The 21,372-nt window shown below is 40.5% G+C and overlaps 2 protein-coding genes across 2 annotated transcripts; one reads left to right on the top strand and one right to left on the bottom strand.

Annotated features, from left to right (window-relative positions):
- Positions 1–5,643: 5,643 nt before the first annotated feature.
- Positions 5,644–7,980, top strand: LOC311137198 (E3 SUMO-protein ligase ZBED1-like). The gene is made up of 2 exons (XM_084171558.1): positions 5,644–7,059; positions 7,214–7,980. Exons 1-2 carry the CDS (start codon positions 5,879–5,881, stop codon positions 7,878–7,880), a joined length of 1,848 nt encoding a protein of 615 aa, XP_084027684.1. The 5' UTR covers positions 5,644–5,878; the 3' UTR covers positions 7,881–7,980.
- A 5,208-nt stretch (positions 7,981–13,188) lies between these two features.
- Positions 13,189–19,319, bottom strand: LOC311137180 (tax1-binding protein 3). Its single transcript, XM_084171535.1, has 4 exons — positions 19,060–19,319; positions 17,402–17,521; positions 16,872–16,949; positions 13,189–15,140 (listed from the first exon to the last, which is right to left on the bottom strand). The coding sequence occupies exons 1-4, from the start codon at positions 19,096–19,098 to the stop codon at positions 15,006–15,008; spliced, it is 372 nt and encodes a 123-aa protein (XP_084027661.1). The 5' UTR covers positions 19,099–19,319; the 3' UTR covers positions 13,189–15,005.
- Positions 19,320–21,372: the final 2,053 nt, after the last annotated feature.

The raw sequence follows: 21,372 nt of genomic DNA on the forward strand, positions 1-21,372 counted from the left end.
AACTGGAGGAGAGGAGATGGAGGAGACTATAAGCATTCTGTTATAATGCAATGAAGGAAAAATGTGTATGAAGTTCACATGACTGCTTGATAGAGGAGTTGGTTGGAAATATTGATATCAATTCAGCAACGCTGAAGTCAGAAAATAATTCAAATGGATTGCAAAAGACCACTCAAGAACCTGATGGTTGTTGCTAATACTCAAACAGTGCTGGATGAGCGTTGACTAAATGCATGACAAATACATACAGTGCAGTATCACAGCTCTGCATTGAAATTGTAGTTATTTTCTGAGTTATGATCCTATCATCCTACCTGGTCCAAGGCAATCCTATAAGGCAAGTAGTGTAGCTGTGACCAGGCTAGCATAGAAATGGCCCCATTTTGTTAGAGGTGATGGTATTTCATGCCTAACTTACAAGAAAGCCTTGAGCCTCTTCAAACTATCCTGCTAAAATATGCATGAACACAGAGTACCAACTCTACAGTATGATTCTAACATGTAAAAGCCAGAAGCAAATCACAGCTTTTCTATGCAACAAGTTTTGGAAACAAAGAAGCACAATCAATGTCGGAAATCAAACAGCACAGTTTGGTTGGTGCTGAAAATATCAACTGGTCCCTTAAACTCCCACTTCTTTTCAAGCTGACTCAAACTGCCTTACCTTTAACATCCCACTGGGCAAGATTGTTTCAAAATAATTTCAATAACAAAAATGTGATGTGATGACGTTGAATCAATGTGGAAAACTGATTGGATTTGCAAAAAGTTGTCAATGTAAGGGAATTTAGTATTTTATTTCAAACAACTTTTCACCTAAATCCAATAACATGGTGATTTTTTGTTTTGGTTTAATGTTGAATTCACGTTAGTTGACAACTTAACCAAATGTAAATCAAAACTAGATGTTGAACTGACTCTTTAAACATAGCATACTCACCACTCATGGTTTAGTCCAAAGCCTAGATACAACAGACGCGGTCTACCTGTACTGTCAGAGCCTCAGGGCCAAACTGACTGGAGGTGACAGTTCGCTGATTTCATAAGCGGGCAGACATGAAAAGGTCTGTCATCTCGTCTGACCTAACCTTCACATGCATGCTCTGCCCTCCCAAACCCACCCACCCGTCAGCACACAAACACACACACACACACACACACACACACACACACACACACACACACACACACACACACATACACACACACACACACACACACACACACACACACACACACACAGCTGAACACAACTACAAAGTCCTTGGACAACCGCAGGTACAGTCTAACCCCCACCTATACCTCCCATGTCCCACTGTCCTAGCCAACATTAGTCTCCCCAGCAGTTCCAGGGCTGGAAATAGCAATACATGACAATGCAACTTCAGTTTATGAATTTGGTCCTCTATTTGTACCATTCATACAAAACCAATGCTCTTTTTGTTGGTGCACATTACATCACCACTTCTGCCACTATTCTACCAAGGGGCTGTGATAACGTAGTGGAGCAATATCATTACAACTAGCCCTAATCCCAATAAATGGTTAAGAGACATATTAACTGAGCATCAACAAGTGAGCTGTCAGTGTCAGCTGTGGGACCTCCCATTTTCCTTTTCAATGCTGGAGGAAATGAGCTGTTGTTCTCTTTTTTTCCTCCAAACACTGACAACAAATCAGGACAATATTTCAGTTATTACTGTCAAGTTCATGGTCACTTTTAAATGTGTACCCTACTTAATCACTGCTAATAAAATATGCAAAGAAAAATATACCCTGTTTCTGATGTTTTTTCTCTTCACAGATTAAGATACAGTCATGGAGAGTGCCTCTGGTCTGGGTGGATTGTCTTCAACTGGTGGTTCTTAACTATACAGGGTATAATCATAAAATACACTTAAAATGGCAATATTATAATTTGTGTACAAGTTATCAAAGTTGGTACCTTTGATAGACATGAAATCATGTATCTAGCTATTAAGTGAGATTGAATTCACCTAAGTCTGAGAAGTACATGTGTTGCATGTTATAATTAACCATTAATTTAAAATTAATACAATCCAAAAAAGTTGTATTTTCATACCTTCTCTCAAGACGGTCCTCACACGGTACGGTTAATTCCTTTGCTTGCTTTCCACTCACATAACTGAAGTAGCCTACCGGAGCACACATTCACATCTACAGTTAATTTCCCTTAGTTACATGAGTGTGAGCTTTTCTCCAGCCCTCGGGCGTGATAGAAAAACGCCTCGACATCGAGCAGAGGTCTGTGTGGGCGGGAAGAGGTTTAAAGGATTCTTCTGGCGCGAAGAAAAGCCACCTGCTGCACATCCGAATCGGCGGAGCTCGTGTAGTCCCAATATTAGTGGGTGGTAGAGTGGTTACCCAATAATGATAAGAGAGATAATGTGCTGCCTAATAGATATCCTAAATGTTCTACCAATTAAAAGCTTAATCCATTTGTTGTCATTATAGGGATGATTGTGAGGTTGACATATTGAGAATTGGATTTGTATTGAGATATTTGTTCTCCAGAAAGATGTTTTAATAGTTTTGTTTTCTCCTTGGATATTGTGAACTTTGAGAGAGGTGAAGATACATACATAAACGCTGCTATTATTTCCATGACAACCGGCCTTCCCGCACTTGCTCAGGATCTGGTCTTAGCAGCTCAAGGGAACCATACTGTATATGTGTAACCTTTAACTCCTGACTACCCACACTCCCACCCACACATTGTTTTAGGCCCTCTGTGTATAAAAGCATTACTTCAATGTGGATATTCTAGAACTTTACAGGGGGCTTCAAAGAACTCCATGTTCAGAATGCATTGGCTCCTCATCATCATGTCATTGACATAATAGTATTTTCACTGAAATAACACCATTAAATTCTCCAAAGTAGTAAAATAATGCTTAGTATTGGAGCTGTAATGTGGGTGAAGTCATGCAATACTCTCAGTCCTGTTTCTCAATAGAAAACAGGTGAATATCCTTCAATTATGTGAGCATTACCATTGTTATTTCTGATAACTCAGATAGATATACTCATATTTATGTGAAAAATACCTACTTATATTCATTAAAACATTTAGACCACTGTGATCAAGGGTGATTTAAGAATAAACAGGAAGTGCCTTGGACATCTTCAAGCATTCTACCATGAGAATTTGAGAAAAAAAATTAAACTGTCCCAGGTGGCCTCAGAAATAAATCAGGCGTAGACACGTGAATACCATCTGATCTCCAATAGTATGCAATATTTTGCCTAATGAGAGACAAAGTTCAAGCCAAGAGAGTTATTAAAGGCAATATTTGACAATTTTCTGCTTAAGCCCTCCAACTGTCTGGTTCTGTTTAATCAAAATGAAATGTATTTCCTAATCCCTAGTACTGAGTGAGTATGAGCAAGGCTCTTAATCTAGTTTTTTTCCCACTCAAATGGTGAAGACTGGAATTGACCAACAGCTATGAATACATTGTGCGCTGCATTATTTCACTGTCTTAACTAAGTGGTAAACCATCATCATAAGGAATGTCTTGAAAATCCTTTCCCCTTAGAAGAAGCAGAGATTGGAAGCTATGGATCCATGATCACATGATTACAATCTGGTGTCTCCAAAGTGATGGGAGCAGATTGCATCACTATGGAAATACAATTACCCTGCCAGAGTGTGGGAGGTGTGGGCCATGTATGATCCACATTTAGCCAGATAATTATGCACTTCCCTGTAGAAAGTAACGCATGTCATTTGCAGGATAGTATGTGCAATGGATGATGGCTCCATTGTCTTGCATGAAATTTGATTTGTTAATTAAATAAATGTGTTTTCCTCAAGTGTGAAATGGTTGCTTGATCCGATTTAAATTAATGCAGATAAGGAAGAACAAAAAAGTAATTAAAGGGAAATGCCAAAAATGTTCTACTTCATATTCATCATCACCAGCACTACCCCAACATCAACATATGTGAAAATGGCACGTTTCTATGTTTTGTAGTAAAAAAGATAGAGGAAGATATGATTTTCCACCGGCATCATCTGGTGTGCATCATGTGATTTCAACCAATTATGAGTAGGCATTGCCTACTAATTGGTTAAAATCACATTGTGAAATATCCCTTTAAGGTCTTCAATTCTATCTTTTGCCTTCTCAAAGCCAACGGAAATTGATATTGACAAGAGTCCAGTTGATTAGTTAGCATTATAGTATAATTATTTGTAGAATATCTGTATGAATAGATTCACAATAGTAATATATATATTTTTAGGGGGTAGATCAGCTTTAATATTGCAGATAGATGTGGCTTCCATCAATGTAATTGTCTGTATAATTTTTAATATATATTTCATAAGATATATTTTCCTTCTTTATTATGTTCCCCTAACCCCACCCCTCCCCTAATTTGAGTAAACTAATGGACAAGAATACTTAGGCTTCTACTTCCAGCTTATACATACTACTGTATATACATTTTACAGACACAGTATACACTATATGTACAAAATTATGTGGACACCCCTTCAAATGAGTGGATTCGGCTATTTCAGCCACACCCGTTGCTGACAGGTGTATCAAATTGAGCACACAGCCATGCAATCCCTATAAACAAACATTGGCAGTAGAATGGCCCATACTGAAGAGCTCAGTGACTTTCAACGTGGCACCGTCGTAGGATGCCACCTTTCCAACAACTCAGTTCATCAAATTTCTGCCCTGCTAGAGCTGTCCCGGTCAACTGTAAGTGCTGTTACTGTGTAGTGGAAATGTCTAGGAGCAACAACGGCTCAGCCGCGAAGTGGTAGGCCACACAAGCTCACAGAACGGGACCGCCAAGTGCTGAAGCGCGTAGCGAGTAAAAATTGTCTGTCCTCGGTTGCAACACTCACTACCGAGTTCCAAACTGCCTCTGGAAGCAACGTCAGCACAAGAACTGTTCGTCGGGAGCTTCAAGAAATGGGTTTCCATGGCCGAGCAGCTGCACACAAGCCTAAGATCACCATGTGCAATGCCAAGCGTTGGCTGGAGTGGTGTATAGCTCGCTGCCATTGGACTCTGGAGCAGTAGAAACGTGTTCTCTGGAGTAATGAATCACGCTTCAACATCGGACGAATCTGGGTTTGGCGGATGCCAGGGGAGAACGCTACCTGCCCAATGCATAGTGCCAACTGTAAAGTTGCTACAGCATACAATGACATTCTAGACTTTTCTGTGCTTCCAACTTTGTGGCAACAGTTTGGGGAAGGTCCTTTCCTGTTTCAGCATGACAATGCCGCCGTGCATAAAGTGAGGTCCATACAGAAATGGTTTGTCGAGATCGGTGTGGAAGAACCTGACTGGCCTGCACAGAGCCCTGACCTCAACCACATCGAACACCTCTGGGATGAATTTGAACACTAACTGCGAGCCAGGCCTAATCGCCCAACATCAGTGCCCAACCTCACTAATGCTCTTGTGGCTGAATGGAAGCAAGTCCCCGCAGCAATGTTTCAACATCTAGTGGAAAGCCTTCCCAGAAGAGTGGAGGCTGTTATAGCAGCAAAGGGGGGGACCAACGTCATATTAATTAGTGATGGGTCATGCGCACAAGCATCGGCTCTGAGAGCCGGCTCTTTGTAGTGAATCAGAAGAGCCGGCTCGCATCGAGTGAGAGCCGGCTCCCAGTTTTTTGCCCATTCGCTGCTTAGGTTTCACTTTCACAGAGGTCTGTTATGATTGGCCAGCATGGCGACCAGCATGCGGCATTCACGTGAGAATTAAGGATGTGTAAACAGAGAGGGGGCGGGGCAGACACACCACTTGACTCCACTGCAAGTGAAGAGAGAGACAGAGCGGACTGAGGAGCGTGTGTGCGTCTTGCATTGTCGTGTCGTTTAACTATGAGTGACACTAGAAAGCGAAGCAGCATCTGGCTGCAGTTTAAAGATATTGGGAACAAGAAAGCAGAGTGCCTTCACTGCAAAACGAAGGTCACTATAAGAGCAGGTTCCACCACAAACCTGCATAGACATACAAGAACTGTCCATCCTACAGTGCAGTTAGAGGAGAGAGGGCAAGCCAGCTCACCATCTACTGATCCTGGTGTGTCTCATACCAGAACAACAGCTGCTGTAACGTCTACTGCCATCCCCATGCGTGCAAGTATAACCTCTCCTACTGCAACTCAAAGCAAAATAAGTCAGTTTTTACCTAAACTGATGACCCCAGCCAAACAGCACAGTATTGATGATGAGTTGGCTAAAATGGTAGCTTCTGATTTTCAACCCTTTTCCATTGTGGAGGACAAAGGAATGAAAAACTTTGTCAAAGCCCTAAATCCCACATACACTCTACCCAGTAGAAAAACACTTTCCCAAACAATGATCCCAAAACTATATGACACAGAACGTGCATTATGGCAAGAAAGGGTGACAAAAGCTCCATCAGTTTGCCTGACAACTGACTGCTGGACCTCCAGAACAACCTGCTCTTTCATGTCTGTCACTTGCCACTTTATTGAAGATTACAAGATGACATCTTGCCTTCTGGACTGCTTCGAGTTCACCGACAGACACACTGCAGAAAACTTGGCAGTGGAGCTACTAAGAGTGGCAAAAGAGTGGCAAGTAGAGGACAAAGTGGTGTGCTGTGTGAGTGATAATGCTGCAAACATCACCAAAGCCATAAAAGTTTTGAAGTGGACCCATCACCCATGTCTGGCGCATACACTAAACCTGGTGGTTAGAGATGCTCTGAAGGTGATCAAAACAACCGTGGATAAGGTGAAGGCTGTTGTGGAGTTTTTCCACAAAAGCACAGTAGCAGCACAGAAGCTAAAGTCCACACAGCGCCAAATGGGGATTCCTGAACTGAGGCCCAAACAAGAGTGTGCCACCAGGTGGAACTCAACATTTGATATGTTGAAACGAATGCTTGAAATAAAAGATGCCATCATCTCCACCCTGGCCCTCATCAACGCATCTATTGAGCCATTAAGCCAAGAGGAATGGGAGCTGGTGAAAGAGGTCTGCGCCGTCCTGCAACCATTCCAGGAGGTGACTGTGGAGATAAGTGCAGACAGGTACCTAGAACCATTGAAGCATTGTTTTCTCTACTACTATTCAGTCACTATTATACATTGCAAACACAACACATACAGTATAATGCATCACGTATAATATGCCACATACTTTTAAAAAACTAAATTCTAAAAGTTGCTGTTTTCTCTCCTTCAGCTATGTCACAGCCTCGAAAATGCTCCTGCTTTGCAAAGGTCTGCAGCTGGTGACAGCCGAGAACCAATGGACAGTAACTGTGCAGAAAGTGAAGGAATTAGTTGCAGCTCTTTGTTCAGCCATGGACCGCAAATTTCTGCGGATGGAGTACAACACTGTCCTTTCAGAAACTACCTTATTGGATCCAAGGTTTAAAAAACTTGCCTTCAGTGATCGTAGAGCTGTTGATGAAGCTCTTCAGAGGATTAGTGCAGCAGCAGCAGCAAAATGCACCCCCAGCAGCCAGCCAGCTCCACCATTACAGGGCCAAGTGGAGGAGGAGCAGCAAACCTCTGCTGTTTGGAGGCTTTTTGATGACAGAGCTACAGGAGATGCTTCAAGGAGAAATCCGACAGCTGATGCTATAATGGAGGTGAGGAGCTACCTTGAGGAGCCCCTCATCCAGAGAGCAGAAGACCCACTGAGCTGGTGGCAGGCCAAGGCCTCAGTCTTTCCACTCCTGGTGAAGGTGATGGAGGGGAGACTATGTATTGTTGCCACATCAGTTCCTTCTGAGAGAATCTTCTCCAAAACAGGGCAGATACTCACGGAGAGGCGAAATCGTATCAGGCCTATCAGCCCATCCAAGCTGAGGCATCTGATCTTCCTGAATGCCAACCTGCCCTGAGGACTAATGCTGTTTGCTGGAGTTTGGTTCTGGTTTTGATTCTGTTCTGTGGATTTGTTTGAAGTTTATTGTTAATTTGTGCAATAAAAAAGTTTAATTGAAATAAACAAATGTAAGAGTGGTTTTGTCACAGAATAAATGCACAGAATTAGGCATTATAAGGTCTCTCATAAAAACACTGAAAGCAAAAGGGTTTTCAACACATAAACCATGATTTTTTTTCAAAGTTAAGGTAAAATATAGGCTACAAAAGATCCTAAATAAAGAGCCGTTCGGGAGTCGAAAGAGCCGGCTCTTCTTTGGGAGCCGAGTCAAAAGAGCCGGCTCTCAGAAAAGAGCCGAACTTCCCATCATTATATAATGTCCATGATTTTGAATGAGATGTTCGACGAGCAGGTGTCCACATACTTTGTATTTTACATTCGTTATCTTTTGTTTGTTTTTAGTCCCAGCCTTCAGCTACCCTCAACCTCTCCCATCTATCTCTGAAGACCATCCAGTTTTGATTTCTAGCTGCCATATATTTTTCCACAGATTTTTCCAATGATGTTTCACAAAAGTTGTTTCTACAGATTGTAAATTAAAGAGAAACATTTTTGCCAAGAGTATTATTATATTATTGATCGATCGACTATGACTTTTCAAATCAAATTTCTGCCCTGCTAGAGCTGCCCCATGTCAACTGTAAGTGCTGTTACTGTGTAGTGGAAAGGTCTAGGAGCAACAACGGTAGGCCACACAAGCTCACAGAACAGGCATTGCTATTTGCGGAGTTCGCTCCAAATAAATGTTGAAATGTTTCAGCCATTCCTGAACATGCGACCAAAAACAAGCTACATATGGGCAGTACCAAAACAAGTGGTCTAATGATTCTGTCTCTTCGCAGCAAAATCTGCAGAGCTGGGATGGTTGTATCCCCCATATACATAACATTCTATTGGTTGCAAGAATTTTGTATAATAATTTAAATTGAAAAACTAAGTTTTGAATCCGGCGTTGTTTTGTGTATCAGTTCATAAACCATGTGTCATGGAATCGGTAAAACGAAAATCTCCTCCCAACTATTTTTAACCTGTATGGCGCAACTGTCATTTTTTTGATCCTGAAAGGAAACTGGTATACTTTTTTATTTATCACAATTTTCTTTAGTCAATATTGGTCTTTAATGCAGGGTCGACAGACAAGTTCCTTACCTTCTCCCCTTTCAACTTGCCTCATCCCTTTTTGCGGGAATGCTGCAATCAGTTGGTTGTAATTTTGAATAGAGCAGATGTTTCCATATATTTTTGTTAACTGCATGTCTGACATAACTCCACCAGTCCTATTTATGATATCATTTACAAAGATTATACAGTTTTTAAACATTATTTCTTAAAATAATGTTTTTTTGATCAATTAATATATTTGAGTTTAACCATAATATTTGTTGTAATATGTGTTCTGTCTTTTCTGGTGGATTAAACTGAAATTGCAACCAGCTTTCTATGGCTTGTTTTAAAAATTGCGATATTTTTGAGATTATTTCATTTTCAAATAACCGAAAGTGAGAGGCTGTAATCTGCTGAAGGGAAAAAGGCCATTCTTGAACACGGGGTGAGCCATTCTTACTAATCTGCTAGAGAACAAATTTGGATTTAAGTATAGTTTTTGTATGACTGAAGCCTTTAGTGAGAGGTCCAATGCTTTAATATTTAATAATTTATGCCCTCAGAATTCATATTCATTATATAAATAGTTTTTTCTGGTTTGCCGTTCCAAATAAAGTAGAATATTTTTTGCTCATATACAGTGCATTTGGAAAGTATTCAGACCCCTTGATTTTTCCCCACATTTTGTTACGTTACACCCATATTCTAAACTTAATTACATTGTTTTTCCCCCTCATCAATCTACACACAATACCCCATAATGACAAAGCAAAAACTATTTTTTGTAATGTATTAAAAAAATATTTTAAAACAACAACAGAAATATCAAATTTACATAAGTATTCAGATCCTTTACTCAGTACTTTGTTGAAGCACCTTTGACAGCGATTACAACCTCGAGTCTTCTTGGGTATGACGCTACAAGCTTGGCACACCTGTATTTGGGGAGTTTCTCCCATTCTTCTCCGCAGATCCTCTTAAGCTCTGTCAGGTTGGATGGGGAGCGTCGCTGCACAGCTATTTTCAAGTCTCTCCCTCGATCCTGACTAGTCTCCCAGGTTTCCTCCAGACATGACGCTTGGCATTCAGTCCAGACAGTTCAATCTTAGTTTCATCAGATCAGAGAATCTTGTTTCTCATGGTCTGAGAGTCCATTAGGTGCCTTTTGGCAAACTCCAAGCGGGTTGTCATGTGCCTTTTACTGAGTGGCATCCATTTAAGAATGATGGAGGCCACTTTGTTTTTGGGGACCTGCAGACATTTTTTGGTACCCTTCCCCAGATCTGTGCCTCGACACAATCCTGTCTCGGAGCTCTACGGACAATTCCTTCGACCTCATGGCTTGGTTTTTGCTCTGACATGCACTGTCAACTGTGGGTCCTTATATAGACAGGTGTGCCTTTCCATATCATGTCCAATCAATTGAATTTACCACAGGTGGACTCCAATCAAGTTGTAGAAACATCTTAAGGATGATCTATGGAAACAGGATGCACCTGAACTCAATTTTGAGTCTCATAGCAAAGGGTCTGAATAGTTATGTAAATAAGGTATTTCTGTTTTTTATTTTTAATACATTTGCAAAAATGTCTAAAAACCTGTTTTCGTTTTGTCATGATGCGGTATTGTGTGCAGATTGATGAGGATTTGTATTTTTTAAATCCATTTTAGAATAAGGCTGTAAAGTAACAAATTGTGGAAAAAGTCAAAGGGTCTGAATACTTTCTGAATGCACTGTAATTAAAAAACAAGGTGTAGGCAGGGCCATAAGTAAATAGATAAACTGGGATATGACTAAATAATTAATCAGGGTGATTTTTCCACAAATAGACAGGTGTTGTCCTTTCCAAGATCTTATCTAATTTGGCTAACTTTCTATTAAAATGTATTGTAGTGAGATTATTTATTTATTTTGGGATAGTAATACCGAGTATGTCCACTTCACCGTCGGACCATTTTATCCAATACGTAGGCCTAATATTTATCATAATTCGGCTTTAATCCAGAGAGGTTAGAAAAATTATCTAGATCCTCTATCAGGCTATGCAAAGATCAAAATTGCGGATTTAAAAGAAAACATGAATCGTCAGCGTACAATGACACCTTTGTTTTTAAGCCCTGGATTTCTAGCCCCTTGATATTATTGTTGGATCTGATTTTAATAGCTAACATTTCAATGGCCATAATAAATAGATATGCCGATAGTGGACAACCTTGTTTTACTCCTCTTGACAATTTAATACTTTCTGAGAAGTAGCCATTATTTACTATTTTACACCTGGGGTTACTATACATAACTTTAACCCATTGTATAAGAGATTCTCAAAAATTTAAATAATAATTATTTTTTCTTTAACCTTTATTTAACTAGGCATTTAAATAATCCAGGCATTTATATATACATTCCAGTCGTACTTTATCCAAGGCCTTTTCAAAGTCAGCTATGAATACCAGGCCTGGTTTCCTAGATTTTTAATTGTGTTCTACTGTTTCCAGTACTTGTCTTATATTATCTCCAATGTATCATCCATGTACAAAGCCTGTCTGATTAGGATGAATAATATCCAACAATACCTTTTCAATTTTATGCGCTATGTATTTTGCTAGGATTTGGGCATCACAACACTGAAGTGTATAGTAACAGTAATATTGGGAAGTTATTGTTTTGGCATCGTTTTGGTTTGAGTTTTCTAATTCAATGAACTGGTTACCTCTACATGAACAACAACTACTCTACATATTACAGTACTGTAGTATTAGTATCTATTGAGATGGAGGTGGTTCTCTCATTATAAATCCAGTTACCCAGCAACAAGCAATGTGATAATTTTGTGGACAACATGGCACGATTGGATTGGATTAGTGAGAACAGAGCCAGTTCTAATGGATTACTGGTGTGATTTCTTTGCGGAAATGTGTGCTCAACCACATTCACTGTAGCCCCACGTCATATCTCATAGCTCCCTGTGTAGTGTTTAGGCAAGTGGAATGGAACGGAAATTATGTATGTAGCTAAGTCCCTATGAGACAAACAAAACTCTTGCTGATGTCTTCATGTCAAACAACTCACTTTCTCATACTGAGAAAACACACACACAGATACACACTCCTCATCAATTATTTCTCAAAGGGGATTTTAGCAAAGCCTCACACTGAATCGATCAGCCACCCTCCCCTGATTCTGGGAACAGCATAACCCATTTGGGTATGTCATTAGCAATATTATTAGTAAGGTAAAAATTGTGCCATGTCTGTATCTCTTTGATAATGACAGCCATGAATAAAAATATGCTGAATTGGATAAAAGCTGATGATGTGATCATTTGATTCAAGGATGTGCTGCTATTCTTAGAGTGAAGAGATTGGGGAGAGGATGGACCAGGTTGCTCTCTGGGTGGTGCATCGGGTGTTGTCTCCACACCAGCAGTTAAAAGAGGAGTGTTTGTTTTTAGATGAGTGGCAATATTAAGAGATGAAAGTGGAGAAACTGATCATATAAAATGCCTGAGTACACAGGGAAAGGTCAGGTAATAGATTCACTGCTTTGAAATGTCATCTGATTACTTTCAAGTTGGTAACATGAAGATATCTAAAGTCTATGGTGATAAAGGCCAAAGATCAAGACAATTGGACGAAATACAGTATGATGAAAGAACAAATCTTTCAATATGTCAATAATAAAACTCAACCTATAGAAATACTGTATTGCAAACCCACATATGTATTTCTATTGGTTAATATGCTTCATAAAATGGTCGATGACAGGGTGGTGGTAAGCTGCGCAACTGCCCACACACACCATGAATCTATGCACACACCAGGATGCTCCAACAGCTTCTCAAATCTAACATTCACACCTTTTTTTCCACCCATCTTTATGATGCTAACGAACAGCATTTAATTAGCAGCTGTGGATCTGTGAAGTACAGCTGCTCTTCATTGTTTCAGCTGACGTTATGTAATCTTTTCACAAAATGAGCTTGTCTTGGCATATACTATTTCTTCTAACATACAGTGCACACAGAGAAAATATTATCCCTGCTCATGTCTCAGAACCACATATTCTGTTTTGTCAGAGAATATCACCTATCGGTGACAACAGTCAATTTTCCACAAAGTGCCTGACAAACACATAATACCAAAAAAAAGATGCATTCTTTCAGTTGATTTTGATTTATGTTAAAGACATTTGAAAAGTGTACAGTATACAATCATATGCCCAAATAGTAAAATCAAAGGTTTTCCTCATATACTCGGGAGTACTTATGGAGAACAAATAAAATAAGATATTTTAACAATCGACATGTAGATAAAAATCGACTTCATAGAAAACATTCATGCAAGACTACATTTATCAAAAGGTTTGGCAGTCTTTTGAAGTGTTTATTCTTTAAAAAGTTGGGTGTGGAGTTAGATGTGTCACTCTGCCAATGACATATAATGATAATCTCCCTATAAAATAAATGCTAACAAAAACAAAGCCATACCAAATACTAAATTAGTAGAACATACTACAACGTGTATGTATATTAGGTACCATTGGAATCTGCATTACGACTTCACTTTACTTTATTTTTTATCCATATTAATAGGAACTAAGAAGATTGGATTAAATCAGTGATGTATTGCTGTGTATTGCATGGCTGAGGCAGTGATAAAATTCACATATCATTGAACTATATAGGAATGGAAAAGTGCATGAATATAAAAACACTATCGGCACCATCAAGATTTAGTGGTACAATCACTAGAGTTTCATTTAAGGCTGTGGTGTATCAAACTTCTCTCTCAATTCATTAGATCCTTCAACCTTGGTCCAAACTATTCCAGTGTGCAACTAGCTGTCTAAGATCATCCAACATGCCACTTTCTCTATATGAACCTGATAAAGAAGGCACTTATTAAAAGGTTGACTATGCCCCAGCCTTGATTTCAAGGCAAGGATGGCAACACCAGATTAACTATATGCAGATGATTGGGAAGTAACTGTTTTCCTGCACAACATACAAAACTAAAATCCTCAAATTAATATTACAGTATTTGGTAGACATGAACTACAATATTGTAAAATGAAATATAAAGCATGCAGTTCAGCTGTGCTTGTTACTTTGGTAGATGCACAACATGGATGACACCAAAATAAAGATTCCAAAATATATCATCCAAGCCTGATGAATATTCATTAATTTCCCACAACACAAGGCGGTGTTAAGCACTTCAGTGTTAAATTGTCATTAAAGCCATATATTAAACTCAAAACATAAGTCATATAAACAGGAAGCCTCTATAGAAAACACACAAATTAGTGTAGCAGATAAATGCTAGAAATTACCATATGTGCTTTGTATGCGTATGTTTGCATAACAACCTCTATCACCACTACAAAACGGCACATGCTAAATATGTGGAAGTTACACCACATGACATGGTTCAATTTATCAATCTATAGTTCCTTTGCATTGTTTTCCTTTGGCTTGTAGAGACATCGACTCGAAAACATAGATATAAAATGATGAGTAAATCAAATCATGACAGATCATTAACTGAAATGAAATGTACTAATAACTGAATAAGTAATACACAAGTCAGCTAGTTAAGGCATTAATAATCCCAATAACTAGAACCATACTGATGAATTGTAGAGACATTATATAAATGGAGTGTACCCTGTTTGGGAATATGCGAGTACGGCCATGATCAATTCCATTTCAACTCCATCAACTCTGGAATCCTTCATGAAAATAAATGGCACTTTTCAATTTCATTCCATCTCCTGAATTGACAGAATTGATATGGAATTCACCCCAACCTTACAGTATGTGAGAAAAGATTTGGAATACAATGCTCTCGGTCACTGGCATTGTCTTACGTCAGATAGCAAACTCCGTCTGCACTAAAGGACAACCGTTGCATTGGAGGGATGCCACCTGTTCGAAAGACAATGAGGTCACCAAGCCGCTGTTACTGTTTGGCGTCATTACATCATAGAATGTCTGACAGCCTGCTCCAGCGATTTCCTGGTCACCAGTAGCCGCACAATGTCTTCATTCTTCTTTGTCAGCCGTTTGCGTGCCTGGTCGTGTGTCACCATGGTCATATCCCATCCATTTACCTGGTTGAGACAGATAAACAATGTTAAGTCTTCCTACAATAGTTTGTTATTACTGTATTATATATTATTGATGCAAAGTAAGTAGAATATTGGGATACAGTGAATAGTTTGAGTGTTTGTATGTTCTCATCACCAAGAACTTCAGATCCACTGAATGATGGTTAACCATATTGACCACAGACTGCAGGGGTTTTAAGAACTTCTGACCACTGACACTGAGGCTCCTCTTATTCACCATCACAGACACGCTTTGGTAGAGCATGGCGCTTGTTACGTCACGATTATGGGTTCATTTCCTGGGGCCACTCATACATGAAATGTATGCACGCATGACTAAAGTTGCTTTGGATAAAAGCGTCTGCTAAATGGCATATACACTATATATAGAAAAGTATGTGGACACCCCTTCAAATTAGCAGATTTGGCTATTTCAGCCACACCCGTTGCTGACAAGTGCATAAAAATCGAGCACATCTCCATAGACAAACATAGGCAGTAAAATGGCCTTACTGAAGAGCTCAGTAACTTTCAACGTGGCACCGTCATAGGATGCCACCTTTCCAACAAATCAGTTCGTCAAATTTCTGCCCTGCTAGAGCTGCCCCGGTTAACTGTAAGTGCTGTTGTGAAGTGGAAACGTCTAGGAGCAACAATGGCTCAGCCGCGAAGTGGTAGGCCACACAAGCTCACAGAACGGGACCGCCGAGTGCTGTAGCGTGTAAAAATCATCTGTCCTCGGTTGCATCACTCACTACCGAGTTCCAAACTGCCTCTGGAAGCAACGTCAGCACAATAACTGTTCGTCGGGAGCTTAGTGAAATGGGTTTCCATGACCGAGCAGCCGCACACAAGCCTAAGATCACCATGTGCAACGCCAAGCATCGGCTGGAGTGGTGTAAAGCTCGCCGACATTGGACTCTGGAGCAGTGGAAACGCGTTCTCTGGAGAGATGAATCCCGCTTCAAGATCTGGCAGTCCGACAGACGAATCTGTGTTTGGCAGGTGCCAGGAGAACACTACCTAATCCAATGCATAGTGCCAACTGTAAAGTTTGGTGGATGAGGAATAATGGTCTGGGGCTGTTTTTCATGGTTCGGGGTAGGCTCCTTAGTTCCAGTGAAGGGAAATCTTAATGCTACAGCATACAATGACATTCTAGACTATTCTGTGCTTCCAACTTTGTGGCAACAGTTTGGGGAAGGCCCTTTCCTGTTTCAGCATGACAATGCACCCGTGCACAAAGCGAGATCCATACAGAAATGGTTTGTCAAGATCGGTGTGGAAGAACTTGACTGGCCTGCACAGAGCCCTGACTTCAACCCCATCTAACAACTTTGGGATTAATTGGAACGCCGACTGCGAGCCAGGCATAATTGCCCAACATCAGTGCCCGACCTAACTAATGCTCTTGTGGCTGAATAGAAGCAAGTCCCCACAGCAATGTTCCAACATCTAGTGGAAAGCCTTCCCAGAAGAGTGGAGGCTGTTATAGCAGCAAAGGGGGGACCAACTCCACATTAATGGCCATGATTTTGGAATGAGATGTTCGATGAGCAGGTTTCCACACTTTTGGTCATGTAGTGTATATCATCCCAAGTGAAATTTAGTAAATGGTGCCACCTTGTGGAAATGTATTAATAAGGTAAAATGAAATGTTTCTTGGGGCCAAAAGTTTGAAACGTGCATTCTGAAGCAATTAACGTTTAAAAAATATTTTGAAGTATTGCATACCTGCATTACTTTGTCTCCCATCATCAAGCCTGCAACTTCTGCTGGTCCCCCTGGTGTCACCCGTGTCACATAGATGCCCTGTGATCACACAGACACACAGAAAAACATAAACAGAAAAAGTGAAATACATATTTGTTACATTTTAGTCATTTAGCAGACGCTCTTATCCAGAGTGACTTACAGTTAGGGAGTGCATACATTTTTATTTTTTTTCATACTGGCCCCCGTGGGAAAGTCCAACATCTGTGCATCTACATTTAAAACGTATTAACTAGCGTCAATTCGTTAGACTGGTTTGATGATATAGGCCAAACTTTAAAATGTCACTGTTTGAGTAATCTATCTATGCCCTTGTATGGGATCAGCTATCTGGATCTGCAGTGTTACTACAGTAGCAACCTGAGGCTAGAGTTGATGTGTTCAGGCCTACCTCTGATACCTTAATTTACTGCTGATGTTAATAGAGTTTTGCCAGAGCAGAGCTCACTGAGAACAGACAGGGAGAGTATTTCCACGTGTTTTACTCGTACCTTGTCGGACTTGTCTTCAGAGAAGGGGTTCTGACCAGGGTCTTGGTCTATTCCCCCTCCAATGCTGAAACCCAGGATCAAATGTTCACCCTGACGGAGTTTGCAGATTTCAATTCGTTGCTGTAAAGCACATGAAAGTTGAGAGTTGAGCTGGGAGAGGAAAGAATTCATAACTTCAACAACCATCAAGTATCTGTTCGTATTCCCATTCCACCATTGCAACATGTTATAAAAATGTGGTAAATGACTACCAATAGTTCCAATAGCATAACTAGCCACAATATTTTGAATGAGGTGATGACTTGCATAGAATGTTACATTTTGTGCTGAGTCCACCACATCATGCACTGAGCTTCCTTTAAGAATGCAGAAGGGCAATTCCACAGTTTGATAACCAAAGTTTGGTAACAGAATGACAGCACAAACCATGATTCTGTTACCAAACTTTGCATCTGCACTGTTCTTCAAGTAAATGTGTTTTTGTAAATGTTTGTGGAAATTGTTAAAAGTAGTTATTGTGCATAGAGTTGTATGGTTTGTTTAACTTTGCAATCATTGGTTTTTGTTTGCCAATCATTTATAGTGAAAAATCAATCTCAGCATCATTATGTTACCATGGAATTGTCCAGAACACTAGGGTTATGAATAGACTCTAGTTCCCTGAAGGGACAAAGATAATATCCCTGTAGTGTGTTATGTTGAGTGACTGACTGAAAGGGAAACCCTCTGCCACCAACTGACTGGAGACAGATCTTTTCTCAGTCTAGCTATCCCCATGGTCCTCAGACAGCTGCCCTCTCAGAGCAGATGGAGGATTCTGGCACATCCAGCTCAGTGCTCTTTACAGCACAAAGCCAGTCTGTGTGATGGTGAATAAGAGGAGCCTCAGTGTCAGAAGTTCTTAAAACCCCTGCAGTCTGTGGTCAATATGGTTAACCATCATTCAGTGGATCTGAAGTTCTTGATGATGAGAACATGGAAACACTCATGGAATTGTATAATGCAGGCTGACCACCGTCCGTTTTAATGGAAATATCAACCCATTGTCACTAGGCAATTACTTCATGACTCATATTTCTAGCTGATGTTAGATATAAACAGTGTGTTGAGAGGCATGGCCTTTCATTAATGACAGAGTATTGACCATGTCACTTCAATGGCTGTGTCAATAGAGTAGGCTATGCACCCAAGCCGTCTCGGGTAGGTAGGTGACGCCCTTCTCTGAAACACTTCACTTTCATGCATGCAGCATTGCAAACAACTTGGCTAATAATGCTAGCTGCTATCCATAATGTAGCGATAACAGGCTACTCCTAAAGAAAAAAACACGTTGGCAAGGCCGCACAGTGTAACATTAGCTTACTAAATAAATGTACTTTCAGTGAATAGATTTCTCATCATATATGAAAATGAAATACACCTATAACTTCATAACCCTAAACTGTTAGCCAGCTAGCTACAGCAGCTACAACAGAAAGGCGTACAACGTAGATACTGTAGGTGGTTTAATTAGAACCTATCGAACAGGCAATGTTAGTCTACATTTTTGCACTAAATACTTATTTATAGTTTGCATCTAGGCACTGATTGAAGGGTTTTAGACGTGGACAATGGATGCCGTAGCTATTGAATGAAGAGTAGCCTGTTCCAAAACTTACCACAACGGCAGTAACTGGTTGTCCTGGGATGAAAGACATTGTTTCAGACTGTAACTCGGACACAATTGTTTTGTGTTTCTCAGCGGTTGCAAATAACTGAACGATCTAAAGTAGTTTTTGTTCCTTTGGTGAAATCATACAGTGTTCGAAGCGGCTTGCATTTGTGTGAGTAACAACAACTAGCAAATAAATCCTGCCATTATTATTTAAAGGCAGGGTTGGTGATGTCATACTGCCTTTCAGTGGTTAGTCATCATCATGGATCCTGGGGTATATTTATTAGTCGGATTCCGTTGCAAAACGTTTCGCAACAGAAACCGTTGACTCTTGGAAGCAAACGGAACGAAACGGTGAGGGACCTACGTAGGCTACCTGCATTTATCCAATAGAAACTCTCGTTTTCTTTTCAAAACGTTTTCAGTACGCAAAACAGACTAAACGTTTTGCAACGGAATCCGACTAATGAATACACCCCCGGGGTGTAATCATTAGTCCAAAGTCCAAACAGTTGCGTTTTGCAACGAAAACGAGAGTTTCTATTGGACAACTGCAGCTAGGTCCCTCCCCGTTTCGTTCCGTTTGGTTCCTAGTGAATACACCCCTGTAGTGTCCAGGGCTGCGTTCAGTACGTTTTTACGTTCTGGAACGTTCAATTGAACGGAAACTGTGCTGCACTGAACGACCAGTTAAAAAACGGGGTTGAATTGTGGCGTATATTGTAAAATGTTTGTGGGTTGGGCAATGCTGTCAGCATGGATTGGCCACTTGCTGCGTTAAAAACAAGGTGGGAACTCGGAAATATCCTACTTCCGACTTCAGTGCGTTCAAAACAATGGTCATCCAAGTCGGATACTCTGGTATTTTTCTAGAGCTCCGACTTTCCTGCCTGGAGATCACTGACGTCATGATTTGACCTCTTTTTTTCTGAGTTCTAATGCTGGGAACTCTGAAAAATACGAGGTCAAATCATGACGTCAGTGATCTTCAGGTCGGAAAGTCGGAGCTCTAGAAAGAGGCTTGAGTTAGAATTCCGAGTTGGATGACCATTCAAATCGATTTTTCCCAGTCGGAGCTAGTTTTTTTTCCCCAGAGTTCCCAGTTGTTTTGAACGCACTGAGTCGGAACTCCAACTTCCCAGTTGTTTCTAACGCAGCACCAGTTGTTCATCAAAAAGAAAGGAGGACCAAGGCACTCTTCATATAATTAATTAAAATGCCTTTATTTGTATGGCATGTTCAATGGATACAACGTTTTTTAAACTTTGTTTCCATTGAACATGCCATACAAATAAAGGCATTTGAATTAATTATATGAAGAGTGCCTTGGTCCTCCTTTCTTTTGGATGAACAATTTACCCCTTTTACCAAAGAGCACTACCAGAACCTACTATTGTGCACTGTTGGTTAAGGGCTGTAAGTAAGCATTTCACTGTAATGTCTGCACCTGTTGTATTCGGCGCATGTGACCAATAAAATTTGATTTGATTTGATTTGATTTGTGTACTTTAGCAGCGCTTCCCTTCCTTTTTTTTCCTACAAGCAACACCAGTTGTCTTGAAAGCACCAACTTCCCTTTAAATACGTCACTCATTGATTCAAGCAACACCTAGCCACACCCACCAAACAAAAGCAAACGTACCTCAAAGTCTGTTCAAGAACATACAAGAACGTTTTGAGGAAACATGTATTCTCACCCATCAGACTATGTTCAGTACAAACTGTTACGCAATGTAGCAAACGTTTAAGCGAACTGAACTCACGTCAGTTGGGGTGTATCAATTTTTACATTTACATCATTTAGCAGACGCTCTTATCCAGAGCGACTTACAAATTTGTGCATTCAACTTATGATAGCCAGTGGGACAACCTCTTTTTTTCTTCTTTTTTTTTGTGGGGGAGGTAGAAGGATTACTTTATACTATTCCAGGTATTCCTTAAAGAGGTAGGGTTTCAAGTGTCTCCGGAAGGTGGTCAGTGACTCCGCTGTCCTGGCGTCGTGGGGGAGCTTGTTCCACCATTGGGGTGCCAGAGCAGCAAATAGCTTTGACTGGGCTGAGCGGGAACTGTGCTTCCGTAGAGGTAGGGGAGCTAGCAGGCCAGAGGTGGATGAACGTAGTGCCCTTGTTTGGGTGTAGGGTCTGATCAGAGCCTGAAGGTAAGGAGGTGCCGTTCCCCTCACAGCTCCGTAGGCAAGCACCATGGTCTTGTAGTAGATGCGAGCCTCAACCGGAGGCCAGTGGAGTGTGCAGAGGAGCGGGGTGACATGAGAGAACATGGGAAGGTCGAACACCAGACGGGCTGCAGCGTTCTGGAT

Source organism: Coregonus lavaretus, assembly GCF_964263955.1.
Source record: "Coregonus lavaretus genome assembly, chromosome: 11".
Taxonomy (NCBI): Eukaryota; Metazoa; Chordata; class Actinopteri; order Salmoniformes; family Salmonidae; genus Coregonus; species Coregonus lavaretus.

What these genes read in the sequence shown, in the direction of transcription:
- LOC311137198 (XM_084171558.1), top strand. Translation starts at nt 5,879, where the DNA reads ATGAGTGACACTAGAAAGCGAAGCAGCATCTGGCTGCAGTTTAAAGAT. An exon ending in GTGGAGATAAGTGCAGACAG is followed by an intron (nt 7,060 to 7,213) that starts GTACCTAGAACC and finishes TCTCTCCTTCAG; the next exon opens with CTATGTCACAGCCTCGAAAA.
- LOC311137180 (XM_084171535.1), bottom strand. Translation starts at nt 19,098, where the DNA reads ATGTCTTTCATCCCAGGACAACCAGTTACTGCCGTTGTG. An exon ending in AACCAGTTACTGCCGTTGTG is followed by an intron (nt 17,522 to 19,059) that starts GTAAGTTTTGGA and finishes TGTGCTTTACAG; the next exon opens with CAACGAATTGAAATCTGCAA. An exon ending in CTGAAGACAAGTCCGACAAG is followed by an intron (nt 16,950 to 17,401) that starts GTACGAGTAAAA and finishes GTGTGATCACAG; the next exon opens with GGCATCTATGTGACACGGGT.